The sequence below is a fragment of the Neophocaena asiaeorientalis genome, unplaced genomic scaffold (assembly GCF_003031525.2).
Source record: "Neophocaena asiaeorientalis asiaeorientalis breed wild unplaced genomic scaffold, Neophocaena_asiaeorientalis_V1.1 scaffold110, whole genome shotgun sequence".
In the NCBI taxonomy this organism is placed as follows: Eukaryota; Metazoa; Chordata; class Mammalia; order Artiodactyla; family Phocoenidae; genus Neophocaena; species Neophocaena asiaeorientalis.
In genome coordinates, this window is record NW_020175053.1 from 4,261,213 (window position 1) to 4,281,653 (window position 20,441).

A 20,441-nucleotide genomic window follows, 5' to 3' on the forward strand; every position below is an offset into this window, starting at 1 on the left:
CTATGTCCTGCCTCACAGAGACAAGAGGGCTGAGCCCCAGCCAGTGCATCAGCCCACCCCCTGCAGCCCACCTGTGGGCAGGTGCTCGTGGCCCCCTCCTGGGATGGTGGATGAGCTGCATGTGCTGGGGCACCTGGGAGAAGGACAGCCCACCACCCTCCCCTGCCCCGCATCACCCACGTTTGGGAGTTTCAAAGTGAAAGTCTCCAAGAGTTGGCTGGATGCACGGCGGCACGTCCCCAACACTTGAACCCGCTCTAACAGGACTTTGATAACCAACTACTCCACCTAATGAGGGGAACAACGAGATCTGTTTTGCAGGGTGACTCCAGTGGCTGCAGGGGGAGGGCAGGGGGATCCCGCAGCCAGGAGGCTTTTCTGATGGAGGAGGGGGCAGGGAATGGAGCTGAAGAGCGTTGGGTCTTGGCCAAATGTCTTGGAGGTCGAGTCAGCAGAAGTGATTGGTAAATTTCATGTGGAAGGAGGAGGGGTGGAGGAGAATCAGAGGTAGTTCCTGTGCTGCTGTTGTCTTTGCTGATGAGATCAGGACAGCCAGGAGTGGAGCAGGTGGGGGAATCCAGTTCTGAGATGAAGGTGTCACGGGGGCAGCTAGTGTAGGATTCTGGAGTGTGGAGAGGTCTACCTGAGGTTCACTGCCAAAGTCAGGGGTCTGATGAGGTGACCTGGAGAGAACACAGAGGTGCCCACCTGTCGGAGCTGCCACACCTGGGACCAGTCTGTCTCTCCAACCTTATCCTCATCTCTTGGCCCAGAAACATCACATGCAGGGAACCACATGGAGAACCCGGAATCCACAGGTTCTTTGCCTTGGGATGTGCTGTCCGCACCCCATGGGAGCCCTTGCCCAGTGTCCAAGGCCCCGGCTCCCAGGCCAGCCTTCCTTCAGCTTCTCCATCTCCCAAAGCTGAGTTGCTGTGTGTGCTATGGCACTCACAGAGCCTTCCACGTGGGGCATCTGTTGCTTAATACCTCCCGCACAACAGGTGGGTGACACACTAAACATCCCTCCTTGAGGAAGGAAGTTTGTCCAAAACCTTCAGTTCCCATACTTGAACAAGGAGACAGAGAGAGAGAACACAGGTAGAGGCGCCTGGTCCCAGCCAAAAACACTCCTAACTTTCATAATAAATGACTTACTGCTCAGTTATGGAATTGCTGTGGATGTAGATTAAATCAAATAGAAATCTCTGGTCAAGAACCTTTGTGAGCTTAGACAAATGCATTTCCCTGACCTCTCTCGGGTGGGACTGGGGCCCCTGTGATTTTTATAAACATACCAGCGTACTTGAGGTTTTCCAGCATTTTTGTACCGGAATCCCCGGGGCTTTCAGTTAAAAAACACTTTTTAAACCTGCCAAGCTGAGAGGGAGCCGAAAGTGAGCCCCTACCGTCCAGGCCGGTGCCAGGACGGCCATTAGCCACATCAGGCTGGCTTGGTAACAGGCTGGCTTTGTCCCCAAAACAATCCATATGTGCAGAGTAAACCCCGACGCCCTGGAAGCACCTCAGCTCACCCTACCGTATTTACCAACGAACAGCCTTAGTTGCTGGAGTTGTAATCTGTCCCTGTGTCGGAACCCAACTTGGTTCTGGCCTTGGAGCTAAGAAGGAGTAGCTGTAAATAAAGATTTATCCCCCTGGTTCCTGAGATCTCGTAGTAATGAAAGACAAAGAGGCCCTTTATAAAGTTTAAAAAGCCAAATAAAATATTACATATCAGTGTTGCCCAGGTCAAAGTCTACAACTTATCTGAAGAATTGTAAGTGCTTTAATGCATCTTCTTTAAAAGCCCCTGACTTTGAAACACACCAAATGTACTAAGGTAGCATCTCATTTCACATGAGGATGCTCCAAGCGCTACAGAGTCAACTGTGTGAGAGGCCATGGTTCCCCGAGCCTGGACAGGGCCTCCTAGTCTCACGCCACCACTGCGTCCCACCCTGCAGCCCCGCCCCAGCAGTCACAGCATTAGCTGTTATTCCCACTCAATTCTGGACCAGGAAGACACCATCAATTACTTTCAGTAGAACCCAAACATCATGTTTCCTTATCCCCAAGCACTAAACAATTCAGCCTGGGTTGGACTAAATCCCAAGAATCACCTGGGAATCTTTAAGAGGACAGATTACCACGCTCCACCTCAAACTTCCTACATCAGAAATTCTGGGAGTGAATCCCAGGAATCTGTCTGATTAAAGAGCTGCACAAGGTGATCTGGAAGCAACCAGCCTGGAATCCATGCCCTTGCTGACATCTGCAACCTTGGACCAACTCATCCTACCTGAAAATACTGTGTTTGAGTCGTATGCTAGGCAGACTCCCTTAATTGGAAAATATATTGAAATAATTTATCTGTGGAATCTCTTTCTGATTTCAGCCAACCTTTAGATGTTAGACCAGAGATTCTCACACCATGGAATCCATTTTCTTCTTCCTCTTGGGTAAAAACAAGCTATTAAAAACATTTCGATGGGAGGGTATCAGAGTCACAGATAATGAGCCACAAGATCCTGGAGGCAAAGGGAACATTTTTCTAAGATGTCAGAGTTGTTTAGTTAACAATTTATCTCACAGAGTGGGTTCATCTCAACAGAAGAGCCCAAGGAAGGAATAGGCCATGATGTGAGTCATCGCAGAAGAGGAACAAGTCTCAGCCATAGCGTCCTCGTGGACACAAGCAGCCAGATAGAGCACGGGAGCCGTGCTGGCATGGGGTCACGTGTGTTATGTGAGCCTAACGTGACAGCGTTGCACAGACAAAGCCAAAAGTTTATTCTGTTTCTGCGCTTGTTTTAGGAAGATTATTTTTCCAAACGTATAAGAGCAGTTAAATCGTTCCCTGTTCCATTTGGAAAAGTGAGTATAGAGATGCATGCTTTCAACCACCTCCTACAGAGCAATAAAAGTTTAATAAGGGACAAGCAAAGACACACTGAATTAGCAGGCAGTGACCTGCTGGGTGAGCCAGGACGGCAGGCCTGGGGAGCTTTAATAAAATCAGGTCTGGTACCACTGTATGTTTGCCTGCCTCCCAGAGATTCTGACCGAATGGGTCTGGGATGGGCCCTGCACCTGGACCTTTACACATTCCCAGGTCAAAGGCAGTTCAAGGTGGTGGCGAAGGAGGAGCCTGAACTCACCTCCTCCTGTGGACACGACAAATATGCAGCTACACATGGATCAATTTCCCCTGAAAAGAACCTGAGAACTAGCTGAACACCTGGTCCCCAACAGAGGATAGAAAGGGCCACACCCAGACAGGCAGGGGAGGCATGTGGTCTCACTCACCCTAAAGCCAGTGAAATGACAGCAGTGTGACACGTACTGAGACTGTATGTAAAGGAGAGTCATTCATAAATCCAAAGGCATCAGCTGGAGGGGTGGGGGATGGTGGAAACACTCCCCAGAGACAGAGGTGCCATTGCGCTCCCCACCTAACCTGCTGGAGCAGGCAGGTGAGCTCGGACACAGGGTTGAGCAATTGTAGCACTAACCCGCTGACCTGCTGAAGCTGGAGAGCTCCAGTGGCTGAGGTGGCTGGGCACGAGTGGTCTTGGCATCCTCCCGCTCCTGCCCTAAAGCTGACACACGCACACAGACAGGGCACTGCCTGCATTGCTGAAGCTGTGGGCACACAGTCAAGTCATTTTCCCACTGCCTTCCCAAAGCAAAGGACCAAGCCTGGCCCCCACACTCTCCAGCTGAAGCCAGCAGGAGCATACAGTCCAGATAGAGACACAACTTGATTGCCTGGCCCTGGTGGCCAATGGGGCTGGAGACCCTGAGCTCCACGGCACTGGAGCAATCAGAAAGAGAGCTCTTGTCAGGCCACCACCCCCAGGGCACTGCACATAGAGCAGGCAAACACAACCCCTGGCTTCCTTTGAAAAAGGCCCATTCATGGAAACTTGGAGCCTCAGGTTTCTTTCGTGCCTAGACGCTAAGGAAGGGTTCCCAGGGAAGTAAGCAGGATGACAACATCCTCATACCCCCTTGGCCTCACTACAGCTCAGTGAGACTTCCTAGGAAGGAGCCTGTGCACTCCTCAAGAGTCCCGATTTTTGCAACTGTTGCCCAGAGGACACATCCAGATCTCCACATCTGGAGAACAGCAGGGGTTACAATTGTGGCCCCACAGGACTATATATATCTGCATACTTTAGAAGCTGTTGCCTGAGAGACTGGCTTCCAATCAGCCTAAGTGCTAAATGAGAGTCCTCCCCTCAGAACACTGACGGGTCCTGACACACCCTTAACAACAGGGCCATATCAAGAACTACAAAGATTCGAGAAACCACCAAGAGCTAAGGCAGGGTTGAACAAGAAGGATCATCCCTACGCAGGGCCACACCTTCAAGACTGAGAGGCAGCAGTTTTGCCTACTACATAGCAACAGTCAGCAAAATGAGGAAATATGTTCCAAAAAAAAAAAAAAAAGCAAGAGGAAACCTCAGAAAAAGACCTTAATGATATGGAGATAAGTAATCTACCTGATAAAGAACTGAAAGTAATGGTCATAAAGATGCTCTCTGACCTCAGGAGAAGAATGGATGAATACAGTGAGAACTTCAACAAAGAGTTGAATATGTAAAAAAAAAGAACCAATCTGTGCTGAAGAATACAACTGAAATGAAAAATACATGAGATGGAATCAAAAGCAGATTCGATGACAGAGAAGAACAGATTGGCAATCTGGAAGACAGGGTAGTGGAAATCATCCAATCAGAAGAACAAAAAGAAACACAAATTTTTAATGAGGATAGTTTAAGGGACATCTGGGACAACATCAAGTGTACTAACATTTACATTATAGGGGTCCCAGAAGGAGAGGAGAGAGAAAAAGGGGCAGAGAACTTATCTGAAGAAATAATGGCTGAAAACTTCCCAAACCTGGGAAAGGAAACAGACACCCAGGTCTAGAAAGTGCACAGTCCCAAACAAGATGAACCCAACAAGATCCACACTAAGACACATTATAATCAAAATGTCAAAATTAAAGATAAAGAGAGAATTTTAAAAGCAGCAAGAGATAAACAACTGGTTACATAAAAAGGAACCCCCATAAGACTACTGGTGAATATTTCAGCAGAAACTTTGCAGACCAGAAGGGAGCAGCATGATACATTCAAAGTGCTGAAAATAAAAAACACAACCAAGATTACTCTATCCAGCAAGGTTATCACTCAGAAGTGAAGGAGACATAAAGGGTTTCTCAGACAAGCAAAAACGAAAGGAGTTCATCACTAAACCAACCTTACAAGGTATGTTAAGGGGTGATTTTCAACCTGAAAAGTAAAGGCCTTAACTAGAAATAAGAAAACATGTGAAAGAGAAAAGCCTCTCTGGTACAGGCAAACATATAGTAAAGTTAGTGGATGAAACACTTCTATAGAAGGTTAAAAGGCAAAAGTAGTAAAATCAACTGTAACTACAATGAGTATTTAAGGAATACACAAAATAAAAAGATGTAAAATATAACATAAAAAGCATAAAATGTGGAGAGGGGAGTAAAAATGTAGTGCTTTCAGAATGTATTCAAACCTAAGTGACTATCCACTTAAAATAGATTGTTTTATACAGATTGTTTTATGTGAACCTCATGGAAACCAAAACCCAAAACCTTTAAATAGACAGACAAAAAATAAAGGGAAAGGAATCCAAACATAACACTAAAGAAAATCATAAAACCACAAGGGAAGAGAACAAGAGAAGAAAGGAACAGAGAAGGTTTACCAAAGGGGAAAAAAAATACGAGAAAACAACGAACAAAATGGAAGAACATACCTATCAATAATTACTTTACGTTACTTTAAATGTCTAAATTCTCCAATCAAAAGATACAGGGTGGCTGAATGGATAAAAAAAACAAGAGACTCACTTCAGATCTAAAGACATGCATTGGCGGAAAGTGAAGGGATAGAAAAAGATATTTCATGCAAATGGAAATTTTTTAAAAAGCTGGAGTAGCAATATTTAGATAAAATACACTTTAAAACAGAGACTGTAAAAAAGACGAAGGGCATTACATAATGATAAAGGGATCAATACAACAAGAGGAAATAACATTTGTAAACATGCACCCAACAAAGGATCATGTAAATTTATAAAGCAAATATTAACTGACATAAAGGAAGAAATTAACAGTAATACAGTAATAGTAGGGGACTTTAATACCCCATTTGCCTCAATGGATAGATCATCCAGACAGAAAATCAATAACACATTACGCCAGATGGAAAATAGATATATACAGAACGTTCCATCCAAAACTGCAGAAAACATATTCTTTTCAAGTGCACATGGAACTTTCCCCAGGATAGATCACATGCTAGATCAAAAAACAAGTCTCAATAGATTTAAGAAGACTGAAATCATATCAAGCATCTTTTCGAACCACAAAGGTAAGAAACTGGAAGTCAATTATGAGAAGAAAACTGGAAAAAACACAAACGTATGGAGACTAAACAACATATTACTAAGCAATCACTGGGTCAATGAAGAAATGAAGAGGAGATTAAAAAAAATACCTGAGACAAATGAAAATGGAAACAATTTTCCAAAATCTGTGGGACACAACAAAAGCCATCCTAAAAGGGAAGTTCATAGTGATACAGGACTACCCTGGTAAACAAGAAAAATCTCAATTAAACAAACTAACCTCACACCTGAAGAAACTAAAAAGAGAAGAACAAACAAAACCCAAAGTTAGTAGAATGAAGAAAATAATAAAGATCAGAATGGAAATAAACGAAATAGAAACTAAAAAACAATAGAAACGATCAGTGAAATCAAGAGCTGGTTCTTTGACAAGATAAAGACAAGCGCTAAATCGTTAGCCAGTCTCACCAAGAAAAAAAGAGAGCGGGCCTAAATAAATAAAATCATAAATGAAAGAGGAGATGTTACCACAGAAATACAAAGGATCATAAGGGACTACTATGAACAATTACATGCCAACAAATTGGACAACTTAGAAGAAATGGATAAATTCTTAGAAACACATAACCTTCCAAAACTGAATCATGAAGAAACAGGCAATATAAAAAGACCAAATAATAGTAACGAAACTGAATTAGTAATTAAAAATCTTCCAACAAACAAAAGTCCAGGACCAAAGAGCTTCACAGAGGAAATCTATCGAACATTTGAAGAAGAGTTAATACTTATGTTTCTCAAACTATTCCAAAACATTGATGAGGAGTGAATGCTTCCAAACTCATTTTACAAGGCCAGCATTACCCTGATACCAAAACCAGGCAAAGAGGCCACAAGAAAAAATTAGAGGCCAATATCTCCAATGAACATAGATGCAAAAATATTCAATAAAATATTAGCAAACCAAATCCAACAATACAGTAAAAGGATTACACACCATGATCAAGTAAGTTTTATTCCAGAAATGCAAGGATGGTTCAACATCCACAGATCAATCAACAAAGAATAAAAATCATATGATCATCTCAATAGATACAGAAAAAGCACTCAACACAACTCAACGTCTGTTTACAGTGAAAACTCTCAACAAAGTGGGTATAGAGGGGACATACCTCAACATAACAAAAGCCACATATGACAAACCCACAGCTAGCATCCTACTCAACAGTGAAAAGCTGAAAGCTTTTCCTCTAAGATCAGGAACAGGATAAGGATGCCCACTCTCATCACTTTTTTTACACACAGTGTTGAAAGTCCTAGCCACAGCAATTAGGCAAGGAAAAAAAAAAAAGACATCCAAATTAAAAAGAAGTAAAACTGGCACTATTTGCCCATGGCATGATACTATATATAGAAAACCCTAAAGACTCCACCAAAAAACTATCAGTACTAATAAATTAAGCAAAGTTTCAGTATACAAAATTAATATACAGAAATTGGTTGCATTTCTATACACTAATAACAAACTATCAGAAAGAGAAATTAAGAAAGCAATCCCATTTACAACTGCATCAAAAAGAATAAAATACCTAGGAATAAATTTAACCAAAGAGGTTAAAGACTTGTACTCTGAAAACTATAAGACATTGATGAAAGAAATTGAAGATGACACAAATAAATGGAAAGATATACTGTGCTCAAGGGTTGGAAGAATTAGTATTGTTAAAATGTCTATACTACCCAGAGCAATATACAGATTCAATGCAATCCCTACCAAGTAGCAATGGCATTTTTTACAGAACTAGAACAAAGAATCCTAAAACTTTTATGGAACCACAAAAGACCCCAAATAGCCAAAATAATCCTGAGAAAGAACAAAGCCAGAGGTATCATGCTCCCTGATTTCAAACTATATTATAAAGCTAGAGAAATCAAAACAGTATGGTACTGGCACAAAAACATACACATAGATCAATGGAACACAATAGAGAGCCCAGAAACAAACCCACCCATTTATGGTCAATTAATCTATGACAAAGGAGGCAAGAATATACAATGGAGAATAGACAGTCTCTTCAATAAGTGGTGTTGAGAAAACTGGACAGTTACATGCAAAAGAATGAAACTACTCTCACACAATATGCAAAAATAAATTCAAAATGAATTAAAGGCTCATCCCACCCTAGACTTGGCACAGTGCTCCAAGCAGAGATCAGGCTCCGGAAAAAAGTTCTGATTGGAGTTAGGAACAGACAGATGGATGGGAGGATGGGAAAGGAAAGTGGTGGGTTCCAGGGTAGGTACAGCACTGCTCAACCTTTTGACATTTTAATAATAAAGACATGCATTTTCTTTGCATCTTAGTTCATCACAAGTAATTATTTGGGTCCTGAACCTTTCAGGACACTTTTAGGCAACAGGAAGGGTCTGTGCGCCCTTAGAACTGTGGCTTTTGTCATCACTCCCTGAATTCTTCATTTCTACAGGGAGCACAGCAGTCAGAAGAGCTAAATTTAGCTGGTTCTCATAAAAGAAAACGGGTGGTTCAGGGTCAGTAATAATCTCTGTAACCAAAGACAAACAGAGACGGATGACCGTGTCTTTGTGCTTGAAAGCCAGGATCTAGAAAATGTAAAGCAGGTGACTAGATCTCAGGTGGGAACTGAGCAGATGCCTAATTAAAAGGTGACAATAAAGAGATTGATTTCTTCCATTCTTTGTTTCTTGCTCTTAAGAAAAGAGTAACTTGAGCTTCAAAGTTGAAGCTTGATGTGCAGCCCAGCTGGTCATTTTCTGGGCCAGATGTTACAGTAGACTAATGAACGTTAGGTATTAGAAAGGAGGGTGCAGATTTGAGGTTCTGAAGGAATTTCCAAATAACATTATAGGGACCTAAATGTTACAACACTGAATTTTTAATGGATGGGTAATGATTTATACTGGAATATTCATTATATCCTTCATGTTTGATTTGTCAGACTATTTAGAAGATGCCTCTTGAAGCAGACTAAGTTGAGACTAAAATTCCTACCTGAATAAAGATTTAATTTATCATAAATTTAGTTCAATAGTATATTAAACTATTATCTGTTTCAAAAAAAATAAGGCCTGAAATCTCGTTAAATAGCTAGAAAGACCTAGAAGTACATAAACACACAGATGCTATCAGCTTGGTAAAATTACTGATGTAATTGGTGTTTTATTGTACAGATAACCTTTCTACACAATTTAATTTTCATAACACAATTCATTTTTTAAAGGCTTAAGAATCAGAATCTTTTTCCCAGTTATGATTTGTCGATCTGCCTCTGAATTAAAATGAATGAATAAACAAGACCACAGGTACGTCAGCTGGAAAAGAACGTTTTATGGCACTTGGGGAGTTGGTTCTTGACTGAGGTCTGCTCTCTGTAAAATTCAAGAATAGGGGCAAAGCCTCCCACCCATGCCCCCTGGGGATTTTTAGGGGGAATCCTTGAGTTTGTGATGCCCTTTGAAACAGCAAACTTGAGCCACATTAACAAGTCCATGAAGATTAGGGAAGACTCCTGAGCCTTCTCCAGGGATTAGTTGCTACTTTGAAACCATGCTAGATTTGAAAAGGAATGCTCCCAGGCACCAGAGGATTGATTAATCTGCCATTTCTCCACTGAGATAAATGAAGGAAGAAGGAACGCCAGCAAACACTATCCTTTCAAAGGATCCTTGGGACTTCCCTGGTGGCGCAGTGAAGAATCCGTCTGCTAATGCAGGGGACACGGGTTTGATCCCTGGTCTGGGAAGATCCCACATGCCGCAGAGCAACTAAGCCCATGTGCCGCAACTACTGAGCCTGCACTCTAGAGCCCACAAGCCACAACTACTGAGCCCATGTGCCACAACTACTGAAACCCACGTGCCCTAGAGCCCTTGATCTACAACAAGAAGCCAATGCAATGAGAAACCGGCGCACCACAACAAAGAGTAGCCCCCATTGGCCGCAGCTAGAGAAAGCCCGTGCACCGCAACAAAGACCCAACACAGCCAAAAAAAAAAGCCAGGAATTAAAAAAAAAAAATTCGAAGGATCCTTAAAAACCAAGCAATCTAAAACACAAACGCCAAGATTTACAAGTAGCAGGAAGTACGCTAGGAACTTCAAAATAAAACAACTTGTCTTGCTTATTTCTCCTGGCCATGTATTTCTATTCTTTTCAGACTCTAGCTAGATGGTTCCCCGGTAAGATGTATTTTCTCCTGGATTCATCTCAGAAGATTGACTCTAGCCTGCTCCCCTGGGCCGTCTGGGGGCTGGAATGTACTAAGAGAATGAACTTAATATCTAAATTAGACCCAAACAAATTTAACCGAGAGGGAAATCAACCTCATAATAATGATATTTAGTATTTTCAAAGCCCCAATAAATAATGTTTAGAGTATCTACCCCTCTTTTCCTTATTGTTAAATAATGTAATCAATAATATATAGGGCACAGATATTTAAACAACTTTCAAATGGGAGAGAGGTACCATAAGCCTGTCTTGGAGAACTGAGGGGAATCAGGAAGTAAACATGATTTTAGAATTAGTCAATGATATCGTGTCTCTTCTTCACCAGATGTGTGATCTTCACCTTAACCTAACATCCCTTATCTTCCGTAGGTCAGTGTAGGTTTTCCTAGTTTTATGGCAAAAGAGAGTTTGAATTTGGAGCCAGAAGTCCTTTTTATAGGAAGCTTTGTAATTCAGTCATGGTTGTCTGTTACTAAAGGCACAGAGGTGATTCTTTTACCAAGTGGGATGGCCTCAAACACACCCTCCAACTTAGCTTTCTTTCATTCTACAAGTCTCTGAATTTGAAATTTTTGAGATTATTCTACTGCCTCTCAAACTGGAGAAGAGCAGAGGGAGAGCGGGTGCCCTTTATTATTAAGTCCTCACAACAATCTCTGCTTTGCAGAAAGAGAGAATAAACAATTTTCCCAACATTACACAGCCACCTTAGGTGGCTTCCAAGTCCGACTTTAGAGTCTACTCAATTCCCAGTAAATATCCTTTACACTCCATCTATAATATGAGGATAACTGAAAATCAACCTCACTTTATAAATAATAATAATGAAAAACCCTCAGTCTGGAGAGCTTGAGTTAATGGATTTATTTTCACTGAACCTGGAAAATTTGGGGTAATTATTTAAGCCAGTTGATTTTCAAAACTGTAAATATTATAAAATAAATTTCAAATGAAAAATGGAGATTAAAAATTGTCATATAATTATAAAGCCAACCAGAAGAAAAAGCACCTTCATAGTTTTATCTATTTTCAGGACACCAAAAAGTGTTGTGTAGTTTGCAAACTTGAATGCAAGAGATGGGTAGTTATTACCTTGCTATAATTAATTTTTACACCATGTACCTTTTTTAACATTTGTCTTAAAAATAGTAGAATGTGGATATGCAATGTGATTGTATCTCTTTTACCCATAAGGATTTTAGGCGATAACATCATTTCTAGTCTGCAGAGGTTAATTGAATCATATTCACTCTTTCTTCACTGTTGTATTTCTGATAAGCACACAAGGTAAATTGCTGCTTATTTGTGAAGCATGTACATCATCTGCTGTAACTGAGAATTTCTTCCTTTGATGGCTTCGTGGTTATCATTCTCAGTATAAGTAATTTCAAGTAGCTTCAGTTTTATAGGTTTAATTTCTTGCCAAAGCTTATGAATGAAATTTTTGGTACTTGTGTCTTATGTCAAAGACATAAGACATACTCTTTTAAGGAACTTTTTTCACAGTAAATTTCATCTTTCAATTACCAAATCAATTACTTTTTAAGTCAATGTCACCTAGACTCACATAACAAAGTGCAGTTATTAGAACAAACAGGTCAGGGACTGAGTGACAGTTGTCTCACGTGCTCCCATTCACCACAGAGTGAAATCTGACGTGTTCCCTGGTCCAGCTAAAAATTCACATACATTTTACTCATTCTTACACTCTTCCAAACGCATATATTTTTTTCTCTGGAGGGCTTTAAAAATACCTCGATGGAAGCATGTGGAGTTAACACACTGACTCGGGACAGCAAGGTGCACAGACTGGAAGCCTCCTTCAAGGTAGAATTCATTTTTTTCTCTTACAACTACCAGGTGTTACTTCTCTAAGAGCATTGCAGTAATGAAGGTATCTAGACCATAGGCTATGATACAAATTTCAAAGGTTCCCCATCTGAGTTAAGGGAAGATGACAGCGAAGAGACACAGGGTCAAGCCCAGGCCCTTAGGGGATGACGCCTCTCGCAGGGCAGCCCTCACGGTCTCCGAACTTGTCTCCTCGTGGCCCAGGCATGGGTGAGAATGCCCACACGTGAGGATCACACGAGGGTCTGCCAAGTAACCGCCCAACACGGGACGGCATGAAGCACAGTGCATATCTCACTATTACACTGTCACAACCTACCAAGGTCAAGGCCCCAGAAATCAAAGAAGGAAGAGGCACAAAGTCAGATTTACCGATTCTTCATTCTCAAACTCCAGGTTATACTGCGCTGCTTCTTCAGTCACTGGTTTCTGAACGATGTTCCTACAGACCAGCCAGATGGTCAGACTGGCTATGAACATGCCGACGTCAGGCACAAACACTCGGATCCCGTTGCCAGCATCAGCTCCCTTTAAGCTATGGAGGGGAAAAAAGCGGGGGGTGGGGAGAGGAAATTTAGTTCTTTTTATGTTGCTATGGTTAAACTATCATAAAGTATGTTTAAATCTTCTTAATGATTTAAAATAAAGAATGCTCAGTTTCTGCCCAGAAGGTACCAGAAAGCTTTTCACCAACCCCGGTCTTATGTAATCTACTAAGATTCAGAAAGCTTCCAGGGAGTTTTAGAAATAGTATAAAGAACCCTAAACCAATTCTCACTCCTAAAACGTGCTAATGAACTAACTTGTTATAAAATAAACCACGTGTCCAGTACAGAGACAGGTGTTTGCAATCTAGCTGGAGCAGTTAAATACTAGATGTACACAAGCAGCTACGAGATATTGGGCCGTGGAAGTAAATCAAAGTTAGAAGGAAAAACGGAGAAGATGTTAAAGCAATCCTTGAATAGGAGCTCTTCATGATTTTGAATACTGATTTGAGTTTGTTTTCCATCCTGTTCCAAGAAGGATCGTTAACAGAGAACTCAGAAGATTCGGTTCCAGTGTCAGTAGGACCTGACAGCTGCCTTTCACTGGAGGCCTTCCCCACATCCCGCGTCCTTCCTCTGCCCCAAAGAGATAACACTGTTTGTCTTCTTTATCTCACTGGACTCAGATGAAAGTGACCCAATGTGTATCAGAGAGAAAACGTGTTTAGGGACAGGAAGCAGAAGATAGGAAATTATGCATATAAAGATACATAGTTTTCCATATACACTTCATGTGATGAAATACATACTGTAGTCATTTACATTGGATATGTGATATATTGGTAAAAACATAATAAACAGCAAGACCCCATCACCTAGAAATAACCATGTTAACATTTTAGTAAGCTAAAACATCATATGATATCGTTTATATGTGGACTCTAAAAACATGACACAAATAAACTTATTTACAAAACAGAAATAGACTCACAGACATTGAAAACAAACTTGTGGGTACCAAAGGGGAAAGGCGGGGAAGGGATAGATTAGGAATTTGGGATTAACATACACACACTACGGTACATAAAATAGATAAGCAACAAGGACCTACTGTTTAGCACAGGGAACTGTACTCAGTATTTTGTAATAACCTATAATGGAAAAGAATCTAAAAAAGAATATATATGTATACATATATATGTATATATAACTGAATCACTTTGCTGTATACCTGAAACTAACACAACATTGTAAATCGACTGCATTTCAATAAAATTTTTAAAAATTAGTAATAATATCTACCACTTACTGAGCAATTGCTTTGTGCTAAGAGCTTCATACATATTATTTAGTCCAACCAATCACCTTAAAGATTTAGGCATTATTACTTATCCTCCTTGTACATATGAAAAAACGAAGGCTCCAAAAGGTAAACTTACTTCCCTAAAGTCACACAGAGTCAGAGAGAGAACAGAATTATCCTCAAGCTCCCTGTAAGTGCAAAGTTTATGCTGTCGACCACTGCATCTTCCTGTACGTATCCCCACAGCCTTCCCTTCCAGTCTTCCTTCTGTGCATGGACATGCGTTCTTAGAGTTAACAAAACTAGGCTCATACTTTACCTATGGATTTCGACAATGATTTGTTCATTTAATACATCACTCACATTTTCACAACTCACTGAAGATTTTTAAGCCTCACCACACTCACAGTCAGACAGGATTTACTTAACTAGTCCACTACTGTTGTACATTTAGAATATTTCCATCCATTTGTTACTATAATATAAATAAAAGTTAAATCTTCATTAAGTAAAGAGTCTTCTAATCCAAGATCTTCTAGGAAGAATTCCTTAGACCAGTCTAACTGGCTTTTTATAAAAATGGTCTGGAAGAGGGCATCCCCTGTAGAAGCTTCGATTTTCCACATGACTTTAAGCTCTTCTGAACAGAGAAACATGAAAGTGATGAGACATCCCTTTACTTCCATAAATAAAACACATGTGGTTGTGTGAAAGGTTTCTAAAAATGGCAAGTTCCTTTCATATGGGTTGAGTAAGTCAATTACGAAAACTTCATCCAAACTTTATAATTACTTATGAAACTTATAATCCAGAATCGTAAAGATGAAACCTGATGATTGATTTCATCATAATAAAAATGTAGAGGTTTGCTGTCTACTTTTAAAGTACATCTAACATGATCAGACAGAGCAAAGGAGAATTAATATCACCAGAATGAGAACTCGGAGAAAGGCCAGGCTGGGGTGGGGTAGGGGTGTTTCCTGTGTGAGGCTGTCAGGGGAGCTGGTGGGTCCTTCCCGGGTGGATTTGGGGGGATAAATTATTGTGGCTCCTTTGTGGAAAATGAGTTGACCATGGCATTTTATGAAAAGCACCAACCAAGCAGACTGGAGGGGAAAGAGTTCTTACAGAAAGCCAGCAGCACCGGGCTCCTCCCACCTGTTCTCTGCAGGCACCTCCCAATTTGCAAACAGTGGCTTTGAGGCTACAGCCCCAGCTTTGTGCTTCTTGGTCCCCAAAGAGACACTCGATAGCCCACATACACTAAGGGAGTAAATGAACACAGCTTGCAAAAGCAATCCTCCACCTGCTGTGACAGAATTCAGCTCCTGGATCCAGGACTGGGCTGCAATCCAACTCAGAATGGAATCATTCAGCCACAGAGGTGCCAACCTATTAACTGAGGCTCTCGGGTCCCGAGCTAACAAAGCAGCACATTCATGGCACTGCCTAGCGGACACAATGAGCCTTCAGAAGACGATAACATGGGCCGTGGACAAGGGACAAAGTCCAACCGATATGTCCTGTGGGGACCATCTTATCACTAAAGTCTCCTTCACTGTCTAGACCAGTGTCTACTGAGTTACATTAATCAGAGCGTTAGTCCTCAGAAATGCTGCAAATTAAAGCAAAACAAGACAAAATGAAAGGAGAAAAAAAACAGTTGCTGGTCAAATAAGTGTTAGAAAATCACAACGAATATTATTATAGTAAAGAACTTGAGAAGTTCTGTGGTAAAACAGTAACTCTGAGCTTACTTAAGCCTCCGTTTCCCACATTTATTTGACCACAAACCATTTCTTAGTTTTATCTAACACCTATTACATTCTGCCGAGCTAGTGCTCACGGCGCAAGCTTTAGAAAATGCTGACTCAGTGTCTCCTCACTGGTCTATAGGTTTGATCACAATGAATGGACAATTGGGAAACTATACCAACGTGTAGCTAATCTTTATACATTTGGCTTTGAATAAGCCCCTAATAACTGCAGTCAGTGACACCTCATTCCTCTCCCTCAGCCCTCCTCCCATCTACCCACCCGCTCACTCAGGAAGTCACTGCAGCCATGGAGCTGGAAGAAACCAGAAAAGATCTAGTCCATTTCCTCATCTTGCAAAGAAGAAACCAACCCAGGGTAGGCTGAAGCCTGGACCAAATGCACAGCTGGCGGCAGAGCCCTTGTTGGGAGCTGCCACTCACTGCACTTGCCCCCGCTTCTACCTGGTGCCGCAGCTTCCCCCCAATCACTGCTCCCACCGCAAGGCCCGATGGCCCATTCCAACCCCATCCCATGCCGCCTCTGTGTTGCGCTGGACAAATCCGCTCCCAGATCCACTCTCCCTGCTTTCCTTCCCTCTCCTGTCTACTTCTCCACCTCCCTCTGGACACCCCCAAAGGCTCACCTTGCTGGGAGATCCCCCAAGGGAGTGTGGGGCTGGGCTATGCCCACCAGGCTCCTCTTCTCTGCCTCCCGCTTAAATGTTGATGAGTTGGCAAGGTCTGGTCCTCACTTATTTTTTTCTAACTCCACGTGGCAGACCTGAATGACACACTCACCACCGAGGCTCCACTCAGCATCTGCACGACGACTTACAAACCTGCACACCCAGTCCAAGCATGTCCCCAAGACCCATTTTCCTACTAGACATCTCCACTCAGTATTCAACAGCTTTTTACAACTAAATGCTATCTTTATTCCAAAATCTGCTCTTCCTCCCTTATTCCTCACCTTGAAAGATGGTGCTGTCACCAGTGTAGCAACCTGGACAGAACCTGGGCCCTGCCATCAGTCACAGGAAACCTGGAGATTCTGTCTCCATGCCTGTGTTTCTCTTCCCCGCCCTCCTCTATTTTGGCTTCTGGATTATTGAACAGCATCCTCGTCACTTTGCCTCAGGGCGTCCCCTCTGCTAAGCAGGCCTCCGCATTAGCACCCAAGCTTAACTTTTAGAAGCATAGGTTGGGCATGCCCACCGCCCTGCTGACGAGAAAGGTCCATAGTCCCAAGCACACCCGCGAGGCCCTCGGTATTGCAGGCCCGTCTGCCTTGTCTCTTGCTATGACATCCTTGGACCTCAAATTCCACCTACGCTGACCGCATACACCAGGACAGGCAGGTGTTTGTTCCTCCGAGTCAGTGTGCGATCTTCCCCCTTGGACCACAACGCCCTTCTCACACACGCTTCCAGGGTGTCCTCATCAGTCAAGACTCACCTCCCACACCTCCACCTCGAAGCCTGTCCACCACCTGCCACCTTTAGATACCTAAATGCCTATGTACACCTAATACTTTATGTTGCTAACTTGTTTGTGGATCTCTGTATCCAGGAGGACTATATATATATATATATATATGTATGTTTACATATTACGTTTGTGTGTGTGTGTGTGTGTGTGTGTGTGGGGTGCAGTGTGTGCTCTGAGTACAGGCTGGCAGAATTAATGTTATCTCCAAATATTTACTCTTTCCTTCCTATGACAATAGTTTGTGCAAAGTACTGTTGAAGAATTAGATCTGCTGTCTGCCACAAAGAGCCCCGCACTTTAGCTCGGGGAAGGTAAAGTACAAAGGGCAGGACACGTCACTGTGGTCTGGGGAACAGCTGAAGATCGAGGGGTTGATGAGTAACATCTTAATTATTTGGACACAATTTAATTTTCAAAATTGGAAATTATAAGCCATTCAGAATACATATGCAGTTTTATTAAATGCATATATTGGAGAAAACATTTCAAGAAAAAGAAATATGTGTTGTAGCTAATGAACAATGGCTCGATTTGGTGGGACTTTTTATGTATTCACTCCAAAGAAATTTATTGAGCCTCTAGCACGTGCCAGGCACTGTCCCTGGGCACTGAGTGTTGGTTATGAAAGTGTCTTAAACACAGAGATAAATCAGGAATAGGGGTTATGGCCAGGTCCTCCCTACTGGACTCGGATTTCTGGCAAAGCATCCACATAACCAGAACGGCTGAAGGGTTCAGAGCAAATGAGGCCCTACCATCATCACGGAACTGAGACTGCAGAGGAAATCGTGCACTGGTCTCGAGAAGTGGTGCCCAGAGGCGGTGTTTCCATGAGCGTGAGGTGTTGTGTGGAGGTGGCAGGTCACCCTGGAAGCCACGTGGGGTTTGTGCCTGAGAGAGAAGTCTTGACTGACAGGGTGGAGGTGAGAGTTTTCTTCTCATATATGTTGGCTAAAGTCAACAGTGTAAATTAGATGGTCCAGGGACCACACACAGCACAGAGTAAATATTTGTGGAAGCCTCCATAAACGGATCGTCGGTGTGCATTACAGAGCATTTAACAACAAATTAAATTTTATTTCAAATAAATTCTGCATTTGAAACCAGGCTGACCAGGTTATGGGTAGAAGCCCTATGCTAATAAATTAACGAGATCAATGAATACATTTCCCCATAAAATGTTATCCTACATAGCTCGACTTTCCAGGCTCAGCTCAATTACATTTTCCATATAGAAAAGCACATGCTAAACTACTTAAAACATCATGTTCTCTTCAACAGGCAGACATTTCCTTTCCAATCTGGTTAGTCACATTGATCCTATTTGTTCAGAGAGATTATCCCTCTTGAAAGGGGGTCAAGGAAGCTGGAAATTGGGGAAAACCTACATAACCATCAAGAGGAGAAAGAATATAGCCATAAAATACTATGAATCAATAAATCAGTGCAAACGTACGTGTGACCATCTACATCAATAAATATGGATGCATCTCACAAACATAATATTAAGCAAAAAAAAAAAAAAAAAAAAAAAAAAAAAAAAAAAAAGAACTAGCAAATGTACAGAATATAGACCAGTTAGAGATTCACCCATAAAGAGCTCCATGAAAGTCAGGAGACAGGGACTCAATCACCTGTGTTGGTAGTGCCCAGGTTCTTAAGATCCTTGAAAGCTGGTTGGTACATACAAAAGTATATCTTTAATATTTCGTATTATTTTTAAAAGTCAGAAGAGACACACTGCCTAGAATTCTTCGTGTAGAACACATCTTGAAAACACAGTCAATTATCTGCCTGGGAAAGATAATGACCAACTGATGCAGTCATGGCCATGATTATATTTGGTCTGATTGACTCATTAATCAAATTTAATTACCATCCTCCTATCCAAGTCCAGGGATGCAGTGAGGCAGGTGTGGATATTCATGGGCAAACCACTTTGCTTTTGTAAGTTTCTCACCGACAAAATGACTTCTTGAGGTCGTCCCAACTGTCAAGTTTCATTCTGACTCAGAAAATTCAAAATAAGGAGGCAGGGAAATGAAGATGGAGCAAAGAAAGAAAAGCATTGGAGTTTCAGGTACGGCCGCGAAGCAGACTCGGGAATAAACACAACCGCCGTCACCTTCAGAAGCTAGAAAAGGACAACCTCATTTAGTCCATTCCTTTTGGGAAGCGAGTCCTTTGGTTCAGAGTTGGTAGGAAGGTCAACGTCAATTGAATTCCAATAAAATAATTAAAATGTCAAATGAGCATTATTTAAATGAATACGAACTGCTGAGATGGTTATACTTGGTTTTCTGGTGACCTCTGGAGCCCAGGCACTGATGCTTGGCCGCAGCTGCACGGAAGTGGAGCTGCACAGGGACAGGGCTGCCCCAGGGCCTCTCCCCAAGCTCCCATCAGGGTCCCACTTGAACTCCTAGATGGACTGGTTCAGCTCTTCTTTCCTCCAGGGCCTTCACTTCCCCAGTAGCGCCCACAACTGTGCACAGTCTAGCTCCTGAAATACATTCTTTGCCTCACACCCGCTCCCCACAAACCCTGACTGACCCACCCCCATGGTGATCCTCTAATCAGCTTGCACAGGCCTTGCGGATGATAGCAACATGGGAAGCGAGTAAAATCTAACCTGTGTAAACTGCAGCCAGCCCTCACTCTGGAGCTGGGTGATTTACTCCAGATAATTGGAAGACACACGGTCTCGGGGTCTCCTCTGCGGGATCTGAAGTGTGAGGATTATGAATCTAATCTGCACACATGTTTCTGCTGCAAAGCAGCCCTCACGTGTCACCGTGACGTCTGCAAAGGCCATGCGATGTAAGCATTTGTCATCACTGCGGGATCCACTCCCAGTGAGGCTGGAATCAACTGCCAGTCCCCCCCAC

At 42.3% G+C, this 20,441-nt stretch overlaps 1 protein-coding gene across 1 annotated transcript in view; it reads right to left on the bottom strand.

The window, feature by feature from the left end:
* Window positions 1-20,441, bottom strand: part of PIEZO2 (piezo type mechanosensitive ion channel component 2) — a 338,761-nt gene that overhangs the window by 138,478 nt on the left and 179,842 nt on the right. Inside the window, exon 5 of the mRNA XM_024763891.1 lies at window positions 12,890-13,052. Coding sequence (XP_024619659.1) covers window positions 12,890-13,052 — 163 coding nt within the window. The remainder of the gene's footprint in view (window positions 1-12,889; window positions 13,053-20,441) is intronic.